The sequence below is a fragment of the Camelina sativa genome, chromosome 12 (assembly GCF_000633955.1).
Source record: "Camelina sativa cultivar DH55 chromosome 12, Cs, whole genome shotgun sequence".
Taxonomy (NCBI): Eukaryota; Viridiplantae; Streptophyta; class Magnoliopsida; order Brassicales; family Brassicaceae; genus Camelina; species Camelina sativa.
This window is the reverse complement of record NC_025696.1, coordinates 6,584,778-6,603,003: the sequence shown is the minus strand read 5'-3', so window position 1 is coordinate 6,603,003 and position 18,226 is coordinate 6,584,778. Positions and strand designations below refer to the sequence as shown.

The 18,226-nt window shown below is 35.1% G+C and overlaps 8 protein-coding genes across 11 annotated transcripts in view; 5 read left to right on the top strand and 3 right to left on the bottom strand.

The window, feature by feature from the left end:
- LOC104733253 (DSC E3 ubiquitin ligase complex subunit 1-like) overlaps window positions 1–1,976 on the top strand; it is a 5,915-nt gene extending 3,939 nt beyond the window's left edge. For 2 of the 3 annotated variants that reach the window (XM_019234063.1, XM_019234062.1), the window contains 4 exons: window positions 876–966; window positions 1,130–1,246; window positions 1,332–1,484; window positions 1,809–1,976. In XM_019234063.1, the coding sequence (XP_019089608.1) occupies window positions 876–966; window positions 1,130–1,246; window positions 1,332–1,433 (310 nt within the window). In that variant the 3' untranslated portion in view covers window positions 1,434–1,484; window positions 1,809–1,976. Of the gene's footprint in view, window positions 1–637; window positions 967–1,129; window positions 1,247–1,331; window positions 1,485–1,808 lie in introns of all 3 variants that reach the window. The other variant, XM_019234064.1, reaches the window with a different exon arrangement.
- On the bottom strand, window positions 1,885–3,334 carry LOC104730513 (pollen-specific leucine-rich repeat extensin-like protein 3). The gene has a single exon (XM_010449689.2). The coding sequence runs from the start codon at window positions 3,243–3,245 to the stop codon at window positions 2,058–2,060; it is 1,188 nt and encodes a 395-aa protein (XP_010447991.1). The 5' UTR covers window positions 3,246–3,334; the 3' UTR covers window positions 1,885–2,057.
- On the bottom strand, window positions 3,597–5,642 carry LOC104730512 (ADP,ATP carrier protein 3, mitochondrial-like). Of its 2 annotated transcripts, none has more exons than XM_010449686.2 (4): window positions 5,532–5,642; window positions 4,687–5,191; window positions 4,224–4,595; window positions 3,597–4,144 (listed from the first exon to the last, which is right to left on the bottom strand). In XM_010449686.2, exons 2-4 carry the CDS (start codon window positions 5,158–5,160, stop codon window positions 3,848–3,850), a joined length of 1,143 nt encoding a protein of 380 aa, XP_010447988.1. In that variant the 5' UTR covers window positions 5,161–5,191; window positions 5,532–5,642; the 3' UTR covers window positions 3,597–3,847. The 2 variants fall into 2 exon arrangements, with proteins under 2 accessions (XP_010447988.1, XP_010447990.1); XM_010449688.2 differs by having other exon boundaries at window positions 5,478–5,545.
- On the top strand, window positions 5,921–6,815 carry LOC104730511 (protein ARABIDOPSIS THALIANA ANTHER 7-like). The gene is made up of 3 exons (XM_010449685.1): window positions 5,921–6,159; window positions 6,248–6,414; window positions 6,545–6,815. The coding sequence occupies exons 1-3, from the start codon at window positions 5,938–5,940 to the stop codon at window positions 6,585–6,587; spliced, it is 432 nt and encodes a 143-aa protein (XP_010447987.1). The 5' UTR covers window positions 5,921–5,937; the 3' UTR covers window positions 6,588–6,815.
- LOC104730510 (protein ARABIDOPSIS THALIANA ANTHER 7-like) lies at window positions 7,680–8,513 on the top strand. Its single transcript, XM_010449684.2, has 3 exons — window positions 7,680–7,908; window positions 8,016–8,179; window positions 8,277–8,513. Exons 1-3 carry the CDS (start codon window positions 7,696–7,698, stop codon window positions 8,314–8,316), a joined length of 417 nt encoding a protein of 138 aa, XP_010447986.1. The 5' UTR covers window positions 7,680–7,695; the 3' UTR covers window positions 8,317–8,513.
- Window positions 11,507–12,276, top strand: LOC104730508 (protein ARABIDOPSIS THALIANA ANTHER 7-like). Its single transcript, XM_010449683.1, has 2 exons — window positions 11,507–11,846; window positions 11,948–12,276. Exons 1-2 carry the CDS (start codon window positions 11,667–11,669, stop codon window positions 12,107–12,109), a joined length of 342 nt encoding a protein of 113 aa, XP_010447985.1. The 5' UTR covers window positions 11,507–11,666; the 3' UTR covers window positions 12,110–12,276.
- On the top strand, window positions 14,605–16,648 carry LOC104730506 (probable protein phosphatase 2C 58). The gene is made up of 5 exons (XM_010449682.1): window positions 14,605–14,891; window positions 15,353–15,601; window positions 15,705–15,981; window positions 16,059–16,213; window positions 16,310–16,648. The coding sequence occupies exons 1-5, from the start codon at window positions 14,859–14,861 to the stop codon at window positions 16,445–16,447; spliced, it is 852 nt and encodes a 283-aa protein (XP_010447984.1). The 5' UTR covers window positions 14,605–14,858; the 3' UTR covers window positions 16,448–16,648.
- On the bottom strand, window positions 16,480–17,280 carry LOC104730507. Its single transcript, XM_019233362.1, has 2 exons — window positions 16,889–17,280; window positions 16,480–16,684 (listed from the first exon to the last, which is right to left on the bottom strand). Coding segments are annotated over exons 1-2 (351 nt in total). The 5' UTR covers window positions 17,238–17,280; the 3' UTR covers window positions 16,480–16,682.

Below are 18,226 nucleotides of genomic sequence, written 5' to 3'. Positions count from 1 at the left end.
TGACTGGCTCGTATGCTAGTTGACATTGTGATATATGTTTTTCTCATGCAGAATCTCTGTTTAATGCATTTGCAACCGCTGCGTTCTTCAAATTCGTAGTCTTTTCGATTTTTGAGATGAGATATCTTTTGGCGATATGGAAAGCAACCCGTCCTTCCAACAGCGGAGAGGGTTGGGAAACAATGAGGCGAGAACTGTCCTTTCTGTACAGCCGTTTCTGTGAGTACTTCCTTATTTGGTCTTTGTTATCAATTCAAGCTTCAAACTCTTGTCTTCCTCCACTTTTATGATATGAGTCATATGACTGCTTGATTCTCTTCTCCTCTTTCTTTCAAACATCTAACACAGAAAAATATAATCTCCCGATAAGAAAATTGCATTTTAGGAAACTCTATTTTAACCTTGGTAGGGAAAAAATGGTATTACTTGTCTCCTCAAAATTTCCTAATTATACCTGCTTGGTTACACTCACTTGCCAATGTAAGTTAACTTGAATCTAATGACTATTATCTGCACTGAATCTTGTGCACTAAACTTCCTCACCATTTATGTGACTTTTGTTTTCATTTAGCTGAAATCTTTGACGCAATTGAGATGTTAACGCTGATGTTTCATCATTATCACTATATTATAACAGATGGGATTCTTCTTGGAGGCATTTTGATAATGTACCAGTTCCACAACTACATGCAGCCGATTCTTCTTCTCATGTACTCATTTTGGATACCACAGATAGTTGCCAATGTCGTCCGGGATTCAAGAAAGCCTCTGCACCCTTATTACATCTTGGGTATGACAGCTACACGGTTAGCTATACCGTTATATGTTTTTGGATGCCCACACAACTTCATGCGTGTAGAGCCCAACAAGTTCTGGTGCGTATGCTTGTGCATATTCATGGGGTTGCAAGCTGTCGTTCTTCTTCTTCAGCATTATTTTGGTTCACGTTGCTTTGTTCCCCGTCAGGTTAGTTTGTTCTTTTTCCATGTAAACTACATATGGAACGTTCATTATATAGGTTTACACTACGGTTTCTGTTTAATTTGGATATTTTAGGTCTCTTTCCTATTTGTTAAATTGTTTCTGCCTACAGCTAATCTCTTTCGTTATCGTTTACGCCTATACTCAGATGCTACCAGAGAAATACAACTATCACCGAAGAATTAATCGGGACGTAAGCCGCAACACTGATTGCGTTATTTGCATGACCGCTATTGATCTCAGACAGCATACCAGTGATTGCATGGTACAGCAGTTTCTTTTGGCTTCTCATAACTACATTATTTTTCCCCTAACAGACATAATCATTAGCGTGTTTGTTCTGAGAACAGGTAACTCCATGTGAACATTTCTTCCACTCGGGCTGCTTACAGAGATGGATGGATATAAAAATGGAGTGCCCAACTTGTCGGCGTTCTCTTCCTCCAGCATAGAGGATGTTTTCGGTTTGTTAGGATGTACCTGCTTCACTCAGTTTATTGCGGGTAACAACTCAAAATGAACTTCCTAACCTGAGTTTTTTTTAATCTGTTTTTTCTTGGTAGTTGCTTTGCCTATTAGGTATATAGATTGTGTTTTGGTTCTGTCTGAAGGAAACTTATTGTTAACAAACTTGAATGTGATTTTATGAATGAGAAATTTCAGGCTCTGTAAATGGTCGGCCTATGAGGAATCATGCTTTTATTTTAGTGTTTTCAAGGTTTCTTGGTTCCTATTTTGTCAGAATAATTTGTCAAACATTCTTAGAGTGTGAGTTTTCTCAAAATCACGAAGTTAACTGCTGCAAAAAAAATTTGTCTCTGAAACAGGTGGAGCTGGTTTTCTAATTTCAGGTCCTTGGAGAGGTTTAGAAGATTTTTAGATGAAAATAGAGTAAAGGTGGAATCTGTAACTGCGGCTAGATACCGCGGATTGACTTTGTGTTCTGTATAATTGTATAATTTTACAATCTTAGTGCATATTCTTTCACCCCACAACTAAATCTTTCACACATTTCTTGTTCTTTCATCTTCTTTGCATACATAACATCTTGTCATTGTGCGCATACAAGTGAATCCTTATGTGTCAGATGGACCAGGAGCAATGGAAGGTCCTGCGGTAGATGGAGCAACCAGAGGAGCCATGGCTGAGCATTCGTGGTCATAGCAGTCTATGGGGTGGTCAAGTACAGCATCACATACTTTTTGGCTCCACTGAAGCGGTTTGTCAGGCAGACAGTTGTAGCGATCATCGACGGCTATTCCTCTAGAAGTCAGGTTCTTGCAGATGCCTTCTTCTTCACTGATATAGTTGTAAGAGAAAGTAAGGTTCAGTAGACTGGGCAAAACGCAGACTCCAAGAGGGACAGTGCCAGTGAACATGTTGTGTTCCAGATTCAGCTGCTCTAGATGGCCTAGCCCAGCGAGACTGTAAGGTACAGGACCAACTAAACTGTTGTAGCTCACGTCCAGGACTCTTAACTTGTAGAGATACCCGACTTCAGGGGGTAGACACCCAGATAAGCTTGAGTTTATTAGGAGAAGCTCTTCCAAGGTATCTGCAAAGCGGGCTATTGTTGGAGGTAGACAACCACTAAAATCATTGTTGGCAAAGACGACAACAGAGGCGGTTGTTCCAGTGAAATCTCGAGGAATGAGGCTTGTTAACCGGTTGTTGTTCACAAAAATGGCGTCAAGGGGATTGCTGAAGAGTTTTGGAGGCAAGGGGCCTTCAAACTCATTGTAACGAAGGTCAAGGTACTTTAGAGAAGGGAGTGAAAGGACGACATCTGGAAAAGGACCTACAAAGCGGTTGTTGCTGAGGTCAAGCTCATAGAGTAACGATAGATTGGCCAACGAACTAGGAAGGATGCCGCAGAAGCGATTGCTATTGAGATGGATGAGAGCAAGGTCAGACAGAAGGCCAATGGCTTCAGGCAGGAAACCAGCGATGTCACCGTGATTGAGATCTATTCCGGCAACAACTAGAGTGTTTGGATCGGAAGGGGATGGGGCACAGAAGATGCCAGTGTAGCTGCAGACTGAAGGACCAACCCAGTCAGCAGTTAAGTTCTTTGGGTCGGAATAGATGACCTTCTTCCATGCTTGAAGTGCATGATACGCTTGCTGAAGCTGCTGGTTAGGGCTTGGGGTATGTGGGTGAAGAGTGTGACTTGCGTGGTGGTGATGGCTATGCTTTTCAGTTGATACTAGAGATAGATGAACAAGAACTGAGATAAGGACGTGAAATGTTAGAGAGAGAGCCATTGAAAGACAAGTTATAGATCCTTCGTTTTAAGTATGTTGGTTTATATAGACAGACATTTTTATGTTTCATTCTTTAAAGTAATTATTGCAGAGGATGAATCTACTGGTGGTATAAGATCAAGGAAAAGGACTCACCTCCTTACTTGTAGCTATCTGAAGTGGTTTGAAGTGGGATCTGAAATTGACACCTTTCAAGACCAAATCTTAGTGTTGGACTTAGATCACTCATTCGCTTACAACCCAAGAAAAGCCTATCTGAATTATACAAAAAATAGGCATAACATTACATTTAAATTCTTCGGATCTCTCAGCATGTACGTGTTCAGTGAATACTATCCACAATCAAACTGATAACAAAAACAGGTTTTATTTTATTTACGAACTGTGTCTGTGTCCAGTGGTTTTTCTTTATATTATTCTTTTGTCAAGAAAAGTCAACAGAACTACACTAAGACTAAGGCCAAAGGGGCACGACTTTACACAGAGTACACCACGACTGCACACAGAGTAGACTCATTCAGTATTCGTAAAGCAACATTTTTAGGAACACAGACTTATTCACTCATAGACCTTAAGGGCTTATCTTTCATTATCTTCATCATTTAGCCACCACCAGAGCCATACTTCTTGCCCAACACAATGAGCTGGAGCTTGTCATAGCCGGCGAGCACACCAGCCCCAGCAACAGCACGGAGGATATTGGCACCTGCACCCTTGAAGAGTGACTTGGCCCCTTCGTTCTTGACGATCTGAGAGAAGGCCTGAAGAGAGCTCTTGTACTTCACTGCTTCACCTGATGTCATCATCATTCTTCTACGCACTGTGTCGATTGGGTAAGACGCAAGTCCAGCTCCAATGGTAATTCCCCATCCCAGCAAGAAACTCGCAAGGAAGCTATCCTGTACAGCTTAGAGGAATGAGTAAACAGTAACAGAGGACTCAATATGTTGAAACGAAGAGTTTTCTTTGTTTTTGTACCTGGAGACCATCAACTAAAACCACAGGCTTCAAGGAATCATACAATCCAAAGTAAAGCCCACGGTACACGATAATTCCAACACATGAGATGTTGAAACCACGGTAAAGGCCGACAATGCCATCAGAGGCTATAGTCTTCTTGTACACGTCGGTAATGCCATTAAACTGCCGCTGACCACCTTTCTTTGCCGCCTTGGCATCATTGGCCAAACGGGTACGAGCGTAATCTAAAGAGTACACAAATAGCAGAGATGATGCACCAGCTGCACCACCAGACGCCAGGTTCCCTGCAAACCACTTCCAGTAGCCATCTTTGTCTTTCTTGAAGTTAAAAAGCCTCTTGAAGTAATCTTTGAACGCAAAGTTTAAAGCCTGCAAAACAGAAATATTTGCTTAACACACCCATCTCAACATCTATACCCGTAATACAACGCCAAAGAAGAAGAAGAAGAAAAAACTACACCTGAGTGGGGAAGTATCTGATAACATTGGCAGTGTTGCCTCTCCAAAGAGCAACCATTCCTTCGTCTTTGACTGTTCGGCCAAAACAATCACTGATTCCTTTGTATGGCTCAGAGAGACGGCCAGCTTTGATCATTTCATCTTGATTCTGAATCAAGAGTTTCACACGCTCTATAGGCGCTGCTGCGGTCTTTGAAACAGCAGCTGAGACTCCTCCCATAAGGAAATCGATCAAGAAACCAGTGCCAGTTTTCTCACTAGGGGCTTGAACAGATACAACAGGCAATGAACCATGTGGTAGAAGAGAAAAGCCAACGCCTTGGTTAGTCGACTGCAATAGACTCTTCAAACCTCCATTGACATAAGCATCAGAGACGCCGTACTCACGAGCTGGCACACTCGGCGAAAGCCTACTTATCAAGTAAGGTTGTCCATAAAGCTTCTGAAACACAGATGGATGCTTTGCTCCATCCATTGTATTTAGTAAAACGAAGTAAAAAGGTGATCTGCAAAGTAACAAAACAACAATTTAAACACCAAAGATTCTTGCTTTCTCGACATTTATATACTTATACATGCTTCAAGACAATGATCATAACCAAAACTGGAACAAAAACAGAGAAGCCATTTCCAAGTTAACTTTTCTATAAAGCCACCATTACAATCTATCAACTACAATGCGACATACTTCACAAATACCACCACAACCAAAACCTAGTAGCAGGTCAAATGAAATCCTCCATTTCTAAAGATTAAAGCAACGAGGTAGCATAAAGAAGCATAATTTCTCACGAGAAGCAGAGCAATAAAACAGAGAGAGCAGTAAGAGAATCATCAATGATAAACCTAGAATTTTTGGAGTCGATAGAGCCAAAACAATCACTGATTCCTTAAACGAGACAGAGAGCTCTTGAAAGAGGCGAGAGGAGGAGGTTCTACATGATTCTGGTCCTAGATGAGAAAAGACGAAAAAGGGCATATTGTTATCTAACATTACGAAAATGCTACTGGACTCCTTTGACCCGTTTCTTTCTGGGCCCAATTTAAGGGACCCGAGTCGTCACGACTATTTTTGATATTATCCTCTATTCTTTTAAATGAACCCAAAATTTAATCCGAGTAAGAAGGGCGCATGAGAAATACATGAGTTCATTAAAACTAAACAAATTGGTTATATGGTACTATTACTATATATAGTGTGATCTCACACAAATCATCTCACCTTCGCTAGTGTACTCAGTTAAACAGATCAATGAAGATACTAGTCGTGGCGTTCTTGGTCCTGATGAAGACAGCCGTTTCCCAAGAGGACAGTGATCCAATGGACCCCCCTCCGCCGATAGAGCCTTGCAGGGACGTGTTCGTGAATTTCGGCCCGTGCATGGGCTTCGTCGAGGGAATATACCGGAACCCTTCTCCAGATTGCTGCAGAGGCGTGAGCCACTTGAACAACGTCGTCAGGTTCACGGCTCCAGTATTTACTCTCTCCCTTTCTCGATTCTTCGATTACGATCAGTTTCTTCTTTTCACCATTAATTAATTATTTCTAATGAATAACGTAGGGAACGATACATGGGAATGGAGAGACAAGGAGAGTGTGTGCATGCATAGAGATGATGGCAAATGCAAATAATCATCTTCCTTTTCTCCCTAGCGGCATTAGCAATCTTCCACTCCGTTGTTCTCTTACTCTCAGCTTTCCCATCTCCATTGCTATGGACTGTTCTCAGTTATTTTCCATTCTCCTCTCTTCTTTTTTTTTTTGCTTAGTTTTTTAGTCTTTTTGGGAGAAAAAATGGCATTTTGTTACATTTCTTCTCGATGTATGAACTAATAAATTGATACTTTTATTGTTACAGGTTTAGAAACACGAAGGATCTCAACGCTGAAATCTCAAATTAACTACCAAGAATTCAAGGTATACACAGGAATATTGTTAAGGGATGACTTGTAGCATGCAACAGCAATATAGTTAAAAGTTATATGTAAGAGTGTATTGTATTAGTGACTATGTCACAAAAGCAAATAGTGTTTTCTTTAATAATTAGTGCTTGTGTGTATACGTGCATTACATTCATCAACTGGCTTCTACTTCATAATTATTAATTACCATAACCTGATTAACCATTAAAAGAGAGTTTTGTCCATCAATTTAAGCAACAATATCGTAAACTGAAGTGTTTACAACCAAATTTCTCGCACTTGGTCATTTCTTAACCGATTATGGGACATGAGTAGCCGAATAGAAAAGTCATCATCGACACATAAGTTATTTTTTTAAAAAAGAAATTTTTAAAAATGGTAAATATATTAGAACATATATAGTGAGGTTTTTACAAAGAGGAGGTGATAATATTAGAGTTCTTTCTTATAGAGGATTGACGGTAATATATCCACTCACAGCGCAACGCTAAAGACCCAAATTATTTATTTATTGAATGAACTAAAACTGAATGTACATCTTAATTATAGTAAAACATTAATTTAGATGTTTTGAATCTATAAGATAGTAAAGACTTGTTAATAAGGTTGCTATATCTTTTTCTCCTTTTCATACGGACAAGACCTTATAGACAATCAAGGTGATGTGGTTCGAATTTGTGATCCAAAACTAGTTAAAAATTGTCCTGATGATACCAGATTATAGGCAATGATATCGGCTCATGCATGTATTAATATTAGATGACATGACAGTATGACACCTCACACATTTCACACATGGAATGCATGCAATATAAATAAACCCGAATTACATGCAATTATAACCTACTAATTACCTTAAGAAATACATAGAATGTTAAACATATATATGTAAGAAAAAATTTTAAATTATATCAAAAGATTCAAGAAAACTCATCAACTGGAACTAATCCGAGTAAGAAGGAAGCATGAGATGTACATGAGTTCATTAAACTAAACAAATTGATTAGTACTAAACTACTATATATAGTGCGATCGCACCCAAATCATCTCATCTTCGCTAGTGTACCCAGTCAAAATTAAAAGATCAATGACGATAGATCGTACCATACTGATCGTAACGTTCTTGGTTCTTATGAAAACCGCCGTTTCTCAGGACACTAATCCGATGGCGCTGTGCAGGGACGTGTTCGTGAGTTTCATGCCGTGCATGGGCTTCGTCGAGGGAGTGTTCCAGCAACCTTCTCCAGAATGCTGCAGAGGCGTGCGCCACTTGAACAACGGCGTCAAGTTACCCCCTCCAGTTATATATATTACTCTCTATCTCGATTCTTCGATTTTGGTTACTTCTTTTTCACGGTTTCACCGTTAATGAATTATATTATTAATTATTTCTAATGACTAATGTAGGGATCGAGAGAGGAGCATAGAGAGATAGAGAGAGTGTGTGTGTGCATAGAGATAATGGCAAATGCAAATCATCTTCCTTTTCTCCCCAACGCCATTAGTAACCTTCCCCTCCGTTGTTCTCTTACTCTCAGCTTCCCCATCTCCGTTGCTATGGACTGTTCTCGGTTATTTCCATTCTCCTCCCCACATTTTTTTATTGCTTGGTGTAGTCTTTTCCTATGCATAAATGAGCAAATTAACTGGGTTTTTTTTTTGTTACAGGTTAAGTGCCAAGAATCTCGACGTTGAAAGATTAAATTAATTGCAAGGATATACATATATATATATGTATGAATATTGGAATGGGAAGCCTTGTAACAGCAATATATAGTTAAAAGGATATGTACTTGAGTTTCTTGTAATGGTGCCTAGCTAGTGTAACACCAGTAAATAGAATTTAATTTCCGTAAGTGACACAACCGTTGTTATGGAAAAAAGTGGGCATTGTCCATTAATAAACAAAACCATAAATTGCTTTAACGATTGACCAAATTTCTTGATCTCGCAACGTTTCTACACTTACATAGCCAAAAGGACGATCATAGTCATACCAAATACGGATAAGAATAGAAACGTGGACACTTAAATATAGTAGACTGGTAGTATAACAGAACGAAAGCTTTTACAAAGAATTACACTAAAAAAAAATACGGCTGATTACATTATTTAATATCTTACTTAACGTCGGTATAAAGTGACGTAAGATCAATACCGTCGGTTTAAAAAGCGTCTTAATATTCTGACGTTAATATTTCTAAGTTTAACGTCAATTATGAATAAGCTCATAGAGTTCTCTAACAATAAGAGATTAAACCAAAATACATATTTTGACTGGACTTTTGTGCAATAGGCCGAATGACTCATTCACAAAATTTTGAAATTCTGAAAAAGTTAAGAAAAAGAATGTAAAGTCAATCTTTCTTAACATTTTTTTAGTACATTTTTGTGCTATTTTTTTTTATCTTTATATCCAAACAAGTTCCAACTAAATTCTCTACAATCTTTACAACCAAATACAATCATTTCCTTATTTGATAATATTACTTTCAAATTTCTTAAAATCTATCTACCTAATTTAAAACAATATCTATATTAACATTTTTGGAGTATATTTTTTGTGCTTTTTTCTTTTTTTTTTCTTTATATCTAAACAAGTCCCAACTAAATTCTTTACAATCCTTACAACCAAACACAATCATTTTCTTATTTGATAATATTAATTTCAAATTTCCTAAAATCTATCTACCTAATTTAAAGCAATATGTTAGATTAAAATATAATTCTCCTTTCACTTTGATTTAATGTTATATTTAATTATTTGAATTACTATTTAACACATAAAGTTAATAAAATTTTAATTTTTTTTTAGCATATGATGTGAATTAAATTTTTATAAGCGGATATATATTTTAAAAATTGCTTTAGGATTTTTTTAACCAAACAAGTATACTCGGATATAGATTAATTTACATTTGAGTTATTTTAATATATAACGAATATTTACACTTAAAGTTAAAATATCATGCGATGGAGTTATATTGTGCGAAGGATTTAGATCAATATGAATATTAATTTAATTATCATTAATTTGGTGTTACACGGATAATTTTATCATTTCATTATTTTGCTAGCATTATCAATATTAGAATATTATATATATTAAATTGAGTAATTTATGATAATGTAGAGAACAAATTATTTTACGGAAAACTGCAGGTTAAATCCTATAATTAACAGTAAAATACAATTATATTATCTTGCACTAAACAAAACTAACACATAAATATAACTTAAAATTTGATCTATCTTAACATTTTTGAAGTTAAAAATTTGTGTCATCCTCTTTTTTTCAAAACGGATCGGTTTTAATTCATACAAACAAACCCGATTGCACTAATCGGATCATGCTTTAAATCCTTATTAATAACATCCTAAATAATCCTTATTAATAACATCCTAAATAATCCTTATTAATAACATCCTAAATAATCCTTAATTAATAACATCCTAAATAATCTTTAATTAATCGGAGTAGTTAATTATAGATATATATTCCGAAATAAACGTATACGGAAATATATCTACCTAAAATCAGGCATTTAATCAAATAAAATCTTTAATCGAGAATTTTTATCTGTAAATTATCTCTACTTCAATGCTAATTTCCTCAAAAAATTAACAGCTTTTTAACATTATTCCCAAATAATATAAACAATCATATTTTCTCCAATCAATTCAACCCAAACAATTATTTGTTTGATTTTGATACTCTTTCACTATCATCGACTTGGTCGGGATTTTTTTTTCGATTTTGTTCCTACCATCGATAAGAACTCTAAATTGAAAACCCCCAAAATCTGTCTTTTAGAACTTTAATCGTGTTGTCGACAAAAGAAAAAAAAACTTAATCGGTGTGATAAGAGTTGAAAAGAAGCTTGAGTTGGTTTTTTTAAGAGGATCTGGTACTCTGGTTAGTTTACTTAGAGAACCAAGTTGGTTAGGGTCTGATTGATTTAATTATTTTGGTTTTGGTTCAATATATTTTAATTACAATATAAAGACTCATTATTAAATCTATTAACAATGGATGAAATGAGGTTTACTACATAATTTTAAATTATGTGTATGTCACTGTGCATTATTTCGATAGTTCGTATATGTTCTTTAAATAATTAATAGTATTGGTTATGAATAAAAATAATAAAATCTATTTTAATATTTTTGGAGTAATCCTAATTGCAGAGTCGGTTTTAATTAAAAAACCGATTACACTAATCGCATCTTCATTCATTATTATCTTAGTCGAAATCAAAAACTTTCCTATTCTTCGATAACAAATATTCGCTTTTAATGAAATCTATTTCTTACAGATTTTCTATATTTACTATAGTTAAAAATAGAAGAACTAATTTATTGATTCGAAATTATAGTAACATATTCGAATTTAATTATAACGAAATATTCGAATTAATTTCTTTAGAATGCATGGGGTTATTGATTTATAAAACAAACAAAAAATATAAAAAATTGTCCCGTGGTATACCACCGGTAAATCCTAGTTATCCGTTTAAAAATAACTACTAGTATTAGTTTACAAATTTTTAATTTAAATATTAAAATTATTTAAAGTTGCTTAAAATAATTCGTCATTACTTGTAACATCTGAGTCCGGCTCTGGCTTGATTTAGCAGTGAATAGAAATATATGAGTCACCCTTATAACCTATATATCTTGTTAAAATAACTCAGGCAACAGTGTTAAAGAATCATGCATTTTCCTCATCAGTCATAACATAAATATCAGACCTAAAGAAGTTTTAGAGACCTTTTCAGCATTATACTACAGTACTTACAAAAATAAAGTTGGGAAAAATAATAAGGACTGTGGTTGGTTAGGTCTAACAAATTAACCTATACAAATTGCATGATTACTTACGGAAGGAAGCACGAGAATTGCATGTTTCTTAAAACTAACCATAGTATAATTTCCATATAAACTAATTAACCAATAATAATACATATATAGATTTGTGATGGAACACGTATCATCTAATACCTTGTCTAGTACTCATCAGTCGCCCTAATAATCATTTTAGTTAGAGAATAATTTAAGATGCATCGTGCTCTGTTGCTTATGATACTGATCACGTCCGCGGTTTCCATGAGCGAGGAAGAGCAGTGCAGGGACATGTTCGAGAACTTCATTGAGGGAATACCTCTGCAGCCGTCTCCACAGTATTGTAGAGGAGTGAGCCGTTTGAATAACGTCCTCAAACTTACGTCTCCAATTACTGTAAATTTATTCTTCTCTTCCTTTTCTTTTTTGTTTTTCCTTTCTAATTTCTTGGTTCTTTAAACCAGTGGGATCAGTATAACCGAAGTTACTATATGTAGTTGCAGGGATTGAAGAAGAAAAATGGTAAGGAAGAGGTAAGGATACGGTGCGATTGCCCTGAATTAGAGGTAATATGGAAAGTAAGATGTGTACCTTGCGCACAAAACCCAGACCCTAATATAACTCAAGATGAATCACATGTGTTGAGCTGGAATCTTTGATAGATATCTAGCCATTTTAAGAATGATGATAGTTTCTTTGATCTTTAATTACTTTCCTTTTATCTTATACTAGTTTTGTAGCATTTTTTACCTTTGTTTTTAATTTATATCCTAATCAAAAATCTAATAACAAAAGAAATATTTAAAAGAAAGAATCTATTTTTGTATCTCCTCTGTTCTCTCATGTATCTCTGCCTCTAGTGGATTCTTCACTTCTGTCAAGATTCCATTATCTTCACTTCCTTTTTAATGTCCCTGTTTCTGTCTGACTGAAAAATAGAGCAATTAGCAATTTTATACTAATTCTCATATTTATTTAGATAATAGTAAATTTATTCAGTACTATTGAAACTAAATAAATTAATTGTCCACTTACAAAAAAGAAAACAGTGGTGCTCTGCTTTTCATAATTAATGACAAAAAAAAAAAAGTTTGTCTTCCATTTTTCTAAGGGAAAATTATAAATAAAGGAGTTTTTTCCAAAAATTTGGCCATCTACACTTTTTTTTCAAGATTGTCAATTGTGACGAAAATGCCCCTACTAATAGAAATAGTGAAGTTTTGAAAAATTTGAACCAATAAACAAACAGAAAACCCATGTTAGTATACAACTGTTAAAAAAAAAATTTGAAAAAAAAAAGTTTTGGGTGTCAAAAATCAGTTTGTAAATTGTTGATTTCTGGTCTAAATTGTTTAGAATAGACTTTCTACGATTTTTTCTCTTTCTGAAACATTTAGATTGTTCATTCTACAGTTTGTACATGTTCTAAGAAGTTTAGACGGAAAATTTGTTCTAAAAATTTCAGAACCTGAATTTTATATGTTCTACAAAATTAAGAATATGTATTCTACGTTTTTCTTCATTCTACATCAATTCAGAATTCGTTTTCTACGTTTTACCCTATATACTAAAAGAAGTAGAAGATATATCATAGAAATTTTTAGAATTTGTAATCTGTAAACCTTAGAATACCCTAAAATAGAAAGAAAATAAATTAAATAAGGAAAGTGAATAATTTTAAATATTCTTAATTTATGGTTAAGATTTCGTAATTATTGTTTAGATTTGTTCTAATACATTTTAGAATGCGTATTCTAAATTATTTAGAAGATAAACAAATTAAGAAAAATCGACATTATACCTTAACGTGATCGATTAGCCCTTTTGGGAAATTTTTTTAACCTTAATTGGTTTCCAATCGATCAATTTCCCTTACTTTGTCAAAACCCAAAACAACAATTTAGACCCACTCGATGAAGCCCCAAAAACCGATTAATTGATGTTTTCTTAATTTCAGGGGACAAAAAATCAACAAAATTTATCTGAAAAAACAATTAAAGGCATAATTAACTAATTTTATATCATAAAACCTATTTAACCAAACTTTTGAAAAAAAAGCGTAGATGGCCAAAGTAAGTTTTAGAAAAAGATCCTTTATTTATAATTTTCCCTTTTTCTAATGACGACTTTTATATGTTACCTACCACCCAACTCTCTCAAAATAAACGTTTCCATCATATGATATCCAAAGTTAATTAATGAAGCAAGTTGGTCTTTTTAGTCGTCCATATTGACAAAGCTTGACTCGAAGATAAGAACAAAATAAAATACCAATCCACATAAAATAGGTGTGAAAACAATGTTAAAACATACTACTGTTAAAAATAAATGTTTCATAAATCAATCAATAAAAGGGGTGACCAAACTAATCACTAAACTCTTCGATTCCTAATGTTATGTGAGTGTGATCATATCAATCAAGAAATCTTGATTAGACAAATCACCAACTCTTTGACCCCCTCGTTTATGTGTGTGATTGTTAGTAAGATCTTTATCCTCTTGATGATCAACATTGAATAAAAATCTTGAGATGATTGACGTTTTTAAATAATGACCATATATTTGAGTTTCATCAGTCACAATGAAATGTGATAATCTAATTGCTTGACATTTTCATTAAAAAAAATATGAATACATTATTAATTGCATGACGTGAAAAAACCGATCTAAGATGTGGAAAAAATTGGACGGATGACGAAAGACCTTGGAAGGAGCCAAGAAGACTCTCTGAAAGGTGAATCTAGTGAATGAGCCGACAAGAATTTATGGAAGAATTAAGAAAATGAAAACAAAAGTATATACTATATGGTGGTGGATGGTAGGAGTACGTACTTGCTTGCTACATTAATTAATAAGGAACCAAAATGTACGCATAACATAATAATCAATCGCAATTCGCAACAAATAAAAATGAAAAGGACGTCTTTATTAAACAAATTAACAAAGATTAAGTTAAGGACAACTGTGAATTATTTTAGATGACCAACTATATCATTGGATTATATTTTATTTAGATAACCAACCATATCTAGAAAAATAATTAAGAATGTAATATAAACCTTGCTTTTGTAGTATTAGATAAAATGGACGTCATTAGAATAATATAATGTATTAGTGGGTGCAATTAAAAGTTTAATTAATGGTAAAGAAAAATAATAATAGTAACATAAGCAAAAGGGGGTGAACAAGAGGGGGAAAAAGAAGAAAAGTCGTAGGGAGAGAACGCGTCCGCATTGGAGGACGCAGCAGCCGATTACAGTCACCGAGAGAGAGAGCAGTTCACATTTCTTTAGACATCAAAAAGTCAAAACCATTTTTATAAACCCAAAGTCTTGTTCCTCTCTCCAGTTTTTTTTTTGCGTCATTCATTCATCACACAGATAGATACAGAGGAATCGTCTCTAAGAAATGGCAGGCAGTAATATTCTCCATAAGATGAAGGTATACGCTTTTAACTGTGAGATCTCCTTGATCTGAATCTCGTTTTAGTGTTTACTGTTTCTCTGGAACCAGTTTCTCTGTTGTTAGCTATTTCTCTATTAGTAAAGCTTGAAACTTTTTCTTTTGAGGAATAGAATAGGGTTTAAGTGAGTGAGTTAGTAAGATTAACTAATGCAGTTTCGAGTTTGATTCCTTGATAAATTTATGATTTTTGCTTTGTCCTGCTCATGGGTATAAATGAATCTGACGAAATTGTACACACCTGTTAGCTTTTACTGATAAAAACCCAAACTTGAGAGGTGGCTCTGTAATCTGTGTATAGATCTCTGTTGTGCTTATGGGTTTTTTCATGGGTGATCACTGATTTGGTTTGAAGGATCTGTGGATAGACAGTTGTTTTGGATCTTGAGTGATTGCAGTATTATTTAACTCTGTTGTTTTTGCTGTGTGAAAATATTTAGTTAAAGGCTGGGTTCTGCGGATCAGCTCCTGATATGGGAAGAGGTAAAAGCAAGATGTGGAAGAACATCACACATGGTTTTTACTGTGTGAAGGGCAAGTCTAGCCATCCTATGGAGGACTATGTAGTCTCTGAATTCAAGAAACTTGAAGGCCATGAATTGGGTTTGTTTGCTATCTTTGATGGTCATTTGGGTCATGATGTGGCCAAATACTTACAGACTAATCTCTTTGACAACATTCTAAAAGAGGTAAAATCTTTAATATTGGTCAAGAAATCTCTTTGGGTGGCTTAAAAGGCAAATCCTTTTGTGAATTATTCTGACTGATATATAATTTGTGTGTTTCTTTCAGAAGGATTTTTGGACTGACACTGAGAATGCTATAAGGAATGCATACAAATCGACAGATGCAGTGATACTGCAGCAATCTCTTAAGCTTGGTAAAGGCGGATCAACGGCTGTAACGGGAATTCTAATTGATGGTCGAAAGCTAGTTGTTGCTAATGTTGGAGATTCAAGAGCAGTGATGTCTAAGAATGGCGTTGCGCATCAGCTCTCAGTCGATCATGAGCCAAGTAGGGAGAAAAAAGAGATTGAGAAACGAGGCGGCTTTGTATCGAATATTCCAGGTAAAGCTATGTAATTCCCTGTGACTATTACGCTTTCGGTTTCTTTGGGAGATGTTAATATATGATTAACGTTGCAGGGGATGTTCCACGAGTGGATGGACAGTTAGCAGTTGCTAGAGCGTTTGGAGATAAGAGCTTAAAGATACATCTGAGCTCAGAACCGGACATAACACACCAGGCAATTGATGATCACACTGAATTCATCCTTTTCGCCAGTGATGGTATTTGGAAGGTAAGTCTAATGACCTAGTATCTTGCTCTGGTTCTAACCGTGGGTTAACCTGTTACTAATACTTATTCTAACATGATGGTCGGTGTTTAACTACAGGTATTATCGAACCAAGAAGCAGTTGATGCGATCAAGAGTATCAAAGATCCGCATGCAGCTGCAAAGCACTTGATAGAGGAAGCTATAGCTAAGAAGAGCAAAGACGACATCTCCTGTATCGTTGTAAAGTTCCACTAATCCCTTCTCCTTCTTCTTTCTAGACTCTTTTCTTTTTTTGTGTCTATAGTTTACCATTGAGTTTGCAAGATAGAGATATATATATGCTCGAACTGTGTATGTAAAAACCCAGTAATGAGGTTTCCCAGAAGATGTAATATATTATGTAAGCATGCTTTTCTTCACAAATGAACGGAAATAAGAAATCGCCACACACTTTAATCCGTGTCATCATCTTTTCCTTGAGTCTCCCATGCTCTGCAGAAACAGAGAAATAAGAAACGAGTTATATAGTCAACCTTAAGACAAAAAGCAAACAAGCATATCACTTTTGACTAGAGAGATATCCAATGACACCAAAAAAATGATCTGGTTTGGCTCATCCAAAACCATACCAAAAATCCAATTCAAAAACAGAGAAGAAAAAAAAAGTTTTGGTGGTACAAAGCAATGAACACTTACAGGCGCATGTGTGGTCTCTAGACATGGGGAAGCCAGGACTGAAATGGCACTGGTCTGAGAGAGCCAAAACGTCTGGCCTGAGTTGTTTGAAGGCTGTTGTCAAAAACTCCATACACCGGCAAAGCCTTCGCCTCTCCTTCGCGTTCTCACGGCGACTACTGAACCAGCGACAGCACTCGACTGTGGGTGGAGACTCCTGATGAACGAAGAACATTTTGCACTGCTCCACCATCACGTTCGCCACGTCTACGCACTCCGGAGGCCAAGAACGGTACACTGCGTCGGCAGTTGTGACTGCAACCAGAACGCACGTCATCGCGAACGCTACTTTCATCATCATCCAAGCCATGCACCAATATTTTTGTTTTTTGTTTTATTTTTGTGTGGGTTGGTCTTATTATATCTATCTACCTAATAAACGTAAACGTGACCCTATCTTAAATACTTAAACAGAAAGTTCAACTTAGTAACGCATGCGAGAGATTAATTGGTCTTCGGCCGCGTGCGAGCTATTTAAAAACAAAACGGTGATTTAAGCGTTTCTCGTATTTGGTAGAGAAAACGGTGATTTTGGTCAATTTGATGATTTAAGATATTTGGTAGAGACAACAACGTAAATAAAAATTTTTGTAGTTGGCCAAGTTGTGAGATGAGATGGCCAAAGTTAAAAACTTAACACATGATTTAGGAGAATTTGATGGGATTTAGGAAATTTAGAATTTTGATAGATTTTAAGGAAGTTTATATGATTTTCTGTAAAATTCTTTCAAATCCCACCTAAAACCATAAGATTTGGATTACTGTATTTTTAACTAAACAAATCCTACATAATCCTCCAGAATCCTAAAAATTATTAAAATCCTAATTCTCAAAACTGTTTTAAATATTTTGAATAGCAGTGGATTTTAAAGTAGATTTTTAAATCATCAGTTCAATAACAAGGGATTTTAATGGATTTTAAAGTAGATTTTTAAATCATCAGTTCAATAACAGTAGATTTTAATAGACTTTTAAAAATCCATGATTGAATAACATAGAATTTGTAAATTTCACACAAATCACTTAAAATATCAAATTGAATACACCCGCCCTAATGCATGAGATTTGTTTTTAGCTGTGAAACGTATACAAATAATTCAAAAAAGAAATCTGAAACTAGATTCATAATTATTGTACTAGTGTCGCCAATGTGTTATAAATTTCGTTTGAACAGGCTAGTGTATGTGTGAAATTGTGAATTACATATGACAAGAAAAAAATCAAAACAAAAATAAGTTCATACCGAAATATGTTGAATTGTGTAATTGTGTTGAATTTTTTTTTTTTTTTTTTTTTTTT

Excerpts from the sequence above, each read along its gene's own strand:
- LOC104730511 (XM_010449685.1), top strand. The coding sequence starts at position 5,938 with ATGAAGATACTAGTCGTGGCGTTCTTGGTCCTGATGAAGACAGCCGTT. Across the intron at positions 6,160-6,247 it reads TCGTCAGGTTCACGGCTCCA|GGAACGATACATGGGAATGG; the intron begins GTATTTACTCTC and ends TGAATAACGTAG. Across the intron at positions 6,415-6,544 it reads ATTGCTATGGACTGTTCTCA|GTTTAGAAACACGAAGGATC; the intron begins GTTATTTTCCAT and ends TTATTGTTACAG.
- LOC104730506 (XM_010449682.1), top strand. The coding sequence starts at position 14,859 with ATGGCAGGCAGTAATATTCTCCATAAGATGAAG. Across the intron at positions 15,602-15,704 it reads TTGACAACATTCTAAAAGAG|AAGGATTTTTGGACTGACAC; the intron begins GTAAAATCTTTA and ends TGTTTCTTTCAG. Across the intron at positions 16,214-16,309 it reads CCAGTGATGGTATTTGGAAG|GTATTATCGAACCAAGAAGC; the intron begins GTAAGTCTAATG and ends GTTTAACTACAG.
- LOC104730507 (XM_019233362.1), bottom strand. The coding sequence starts at position 17,237 with ATGGCTTGGATGATGATGAAAGTAGCGTTCGCGATGACGTGCGTTCTG.
- LOC104730510 (XM_010449684.2), top strand. The coding sequence starts at position 7,696 with ATGACGATAGATCGTACCATACTGATCGTAACGTTCTTGGTTCTTATG. Across the intron at positions 7,909-8,015 it reads GCGTCAAGTTACCCCCTCCA|GGATCGAGAGAGGAGCATAG; the intron begins GTTATATATATT and ends TGACTAATGTAG. Across the intron at positions 8,180-8,276 it reads GTTGCTATGGACTGTTCTCG|GTTAAGTGCCAAGAATCTCG; the intron begins GTTATTTCCATT and ends TTTTTGTTACAG.
- LOC104730508 (XM_010449683.1), top strand. The coding sequence starts at position 11,667 with ATGCATCGTGCTCTGTTGCTTATGATACTGATCACGTCCGCGGTTTCC. Across the intron at positions 11,847-11,947 it reads AACTTACGTCTCCAATTACT|TTGCAGGGATTGAAGAAGAA; the intron begins GTAAATTTATTC and ends TACTATATGTAG.
- LOC104730512 (XM_010449686.2), bottom strand. The coding sequence starts at position 5,160 with ATGGATGGAGCAAAGCATCCATCTGTGTTTCAGAAGCTTTATGGACAA. Across the intron at positions 4,596-4,686 it reads TCAGATACTTCCCCACTCAG|GCTTTAAACTTTGCGTTCAA; the intron begins GTGTAGTTTTTT and ends TCTGTTTTGCAG. Across the intron at positions 4,145-4,223 it reads TTTTAGTTGATGGTCTCCAG|GATAGCTTCCTTGCGAGTTT; the intron begins GTACAAAAACAA and ends TAAGCTGTACAG.
- LOC104730513 (XM_010449689.2), bottom strand. The coding sequence starts at position 3,245 with ATGGCTCTCTCTCTAACATTTCACGTCCTTATCTCAGTTCTTGTTCAT.